We start from the raw sequence: 2,304 nt of genomic DNA, 5'->3' as shown, positions 1-2,304 counted from the left end.
TATCAATTCAAATAAAGTTTAATGTACTTTTAATCATTTACTCCCGTTTGAACCGTCGTTTTGTGAGCCGAGCTTAATTTAAGTGTGGGTCAGACTGTGACAGCACAGTGACAGTACAGGTGAAAAAAGTCACACTCTAAACCACACTTAACTTAGCTATGCTTAAAATACGACTTAAATTATCTCATTAGAATGCATGATAAGTTTAATACTAACAATGACAAGTTTGATAGTTTTTTTCCCTATCAAGGAAAATTTTCATTTAAGCAAGTAACACAAAAAATATTGGTATAGACAAAAATTATTGGCCTTTAAAGGTATGTATATTGTCCCACTGGGTATCCTGGCTCCCTCATATGTGCAGGCTTTTAACGTAGCCCAACAGCTGTTCGAAACACCCCTCGAAAACTGAAAAATGGGTGGAGTTTCTTACCCGCGCGCTCGTGCCACATGCCAAACGATAAAATTAGATCGGAAAACTTTCGGTGCAGTCTATTCCACGATTTCAAAGTGCACGCGTTCTCCCAACATACTTTGACTAAAAACCACCGTGCAACTCCCGAGAATCGAAACGAAAACATCCGGTCCGCACTTGTTTTAAACGAACTAAATTAAGAGTTGGTCATGTTTTAATTGGTCTTTATAGTGGCACGAAGTTTAGCGAAGATGTCTCAGATCAGTGTTGTGCAGTACAGTGCGACTGGTAACCAGAAACTTAACATTTTACAACAAAACACTAGTACGAACCATGCAAAGTCTGGACATGTGATTGTGTTACGGAAACCACCTCCAATTTTACCCCAACCTAAAGACTACACCAAAGACGATATTTTAATAACGAATCCTGGTCGTAAAGGTGTGAAAAAAAGTGGAAAAGACATGAAAACCAGTCCTCCTCCGATTGCGGTAGCACGAAGAAATGCGCGGGAACGCAACAGAGTTAAACAAGTAAATAATGGTTTTGCCAACTTGAGACAACACATTCCCAACTTTATAGCTCAAGCTTTTGAAAGCAGTAACGGTCGCGGGAATAAGAAACTCAGCAAAGTTGAAACTCTCCGTATGGCTGTGGAGTATATAAGAAGTTTGGAGGAGATCCTAGCTTTGGATGGTTACGTTTTACCTAAACAAGAAGACATGCCAACCTGTTCTTCTCCCTCTTCACAACACTCCACAAACACTAGCGACCTGGGGTATACTTTCGTAATGTCTCCTTCAGACGATGAAGACGATTTCTCCTCAGTGACCACCACATCTCCTCATCAATACATCAGGATCAACACCTGTAATAACACTTACGAAATCGTTCCTACAACTTTATACGAAAACTCTGAGAATCTGGACCCAATGTCTGTAGATCATCAACTGTTAACCGATCCAAATTTGTTGGACTCTGGCCTGGAGTTGAACACTCAAGACTTGAGTTATCTTCAAGTAAATGCTGACTCGTTAAGCCCAGAATTGTACAGTGAGAGCTCTTTGAGCCCCAGCAACAATGATGGCAAATTGAGTGAGAATTTACATCAGAACTGTTTTATTCCTGTTTTTACTACAGGAAAATTAGGGGAGAACTTCAATGTACATATTAAGACTGAAATGAAAGAGCAAAACCAATTGATGCATCAAGGAAATTGGTGGGAACAGCATGTCGAAGATGATACCGCAAACAGCTAGCAGAGTTTTTAGTACTTTTAAAAAGTGGCAATTTGATCTCATATAACAAAATTGTTTAGGTATCCTGAAATCAATATGAACTGAAGCAAAACCTAGTCCGCTTATTGTATTTATATTAATTTGTACATAATTTTGTATTATAAACGTATTTATTGTGATTGATAATAATTCGAAAACTACGATAATTTATGTAGATTTAAGGTCTTTTTTTCTATTACATAATCAGAAAACTATACAGTATGGTATTCATAGTTACTCGGTTTAATGGTTTGACAAAAATGGTAAACAGTGTCTTATTTAGGCTAGTGATAGCTGTAATTTATACTAATTTAGTAGCAGACTTGTTAAGTTTATGAAAAATTTTATAATATATATTTTCTTACCTTTCTAGTTGGGAAGTTTTATTTTTTTTTGCATTTTGTTTTGTGGTAAGTAATAATTTTGTTAAGATTTAAACTCTTTAATTCATTTTGTAGTATTTTTTATGCTTTTTCGAATAACGTTTGAACGAATTTTCTGCGAATTTAAATAAAAGAGCTATTCTTTTTAGAAAAGTCTAAAAATTAAATTTTTGTTAAAAGTGCAATTTTAGCAAATTTTTATTTTGCTCCATAAGGGTTCTAATGCACA

At 35.7% G+C, this 2,304-nt stretch overlaps 1 protein-coding gene across 1 annotated transcript; it reads left to right on the top strand.

Moving 5' to 3' along the window:
- The first annotated feature begins 333 nt into the window (after nt 1–333).
- LOC145735312 (uncharacterized) lies at nt 334–2,058 on the top strand. The gene has a single exon (XM_081989159.1). The coding sequence runs from the start codon at nt 667–669 to the stop codon at nt 1,672–1,674; it is 1,008 nt and encodes a 335-aa protein (XP_081845285.1). The 5' UTR covers nt 334–666; the 3' UTR covers nt 1,675–2,058.
- The last annotated feature ends 246 nt before the right edge of the window (nt 2,059–2,304 follow it).

The sequence above is a fragment of the Ips typographus genome, linkage group LG11 (genome assembly GCF_016097725.1).
Source record: "Ips typographus isolate SLU linkage group LG11, UJ_Ityp_2.0, whole genome shotgun sequence".
Taxonomy (NCBI): Eukaryota; Metazoa; Arthropoda; class Insecta; order Coleoptera; family Curculionidae; genus Ips; species Ips typographus.
Note: the sequence above shows the minus strand (reverse complement) of the source record. Positions and strands in the feature narration are given on the sequence as shown.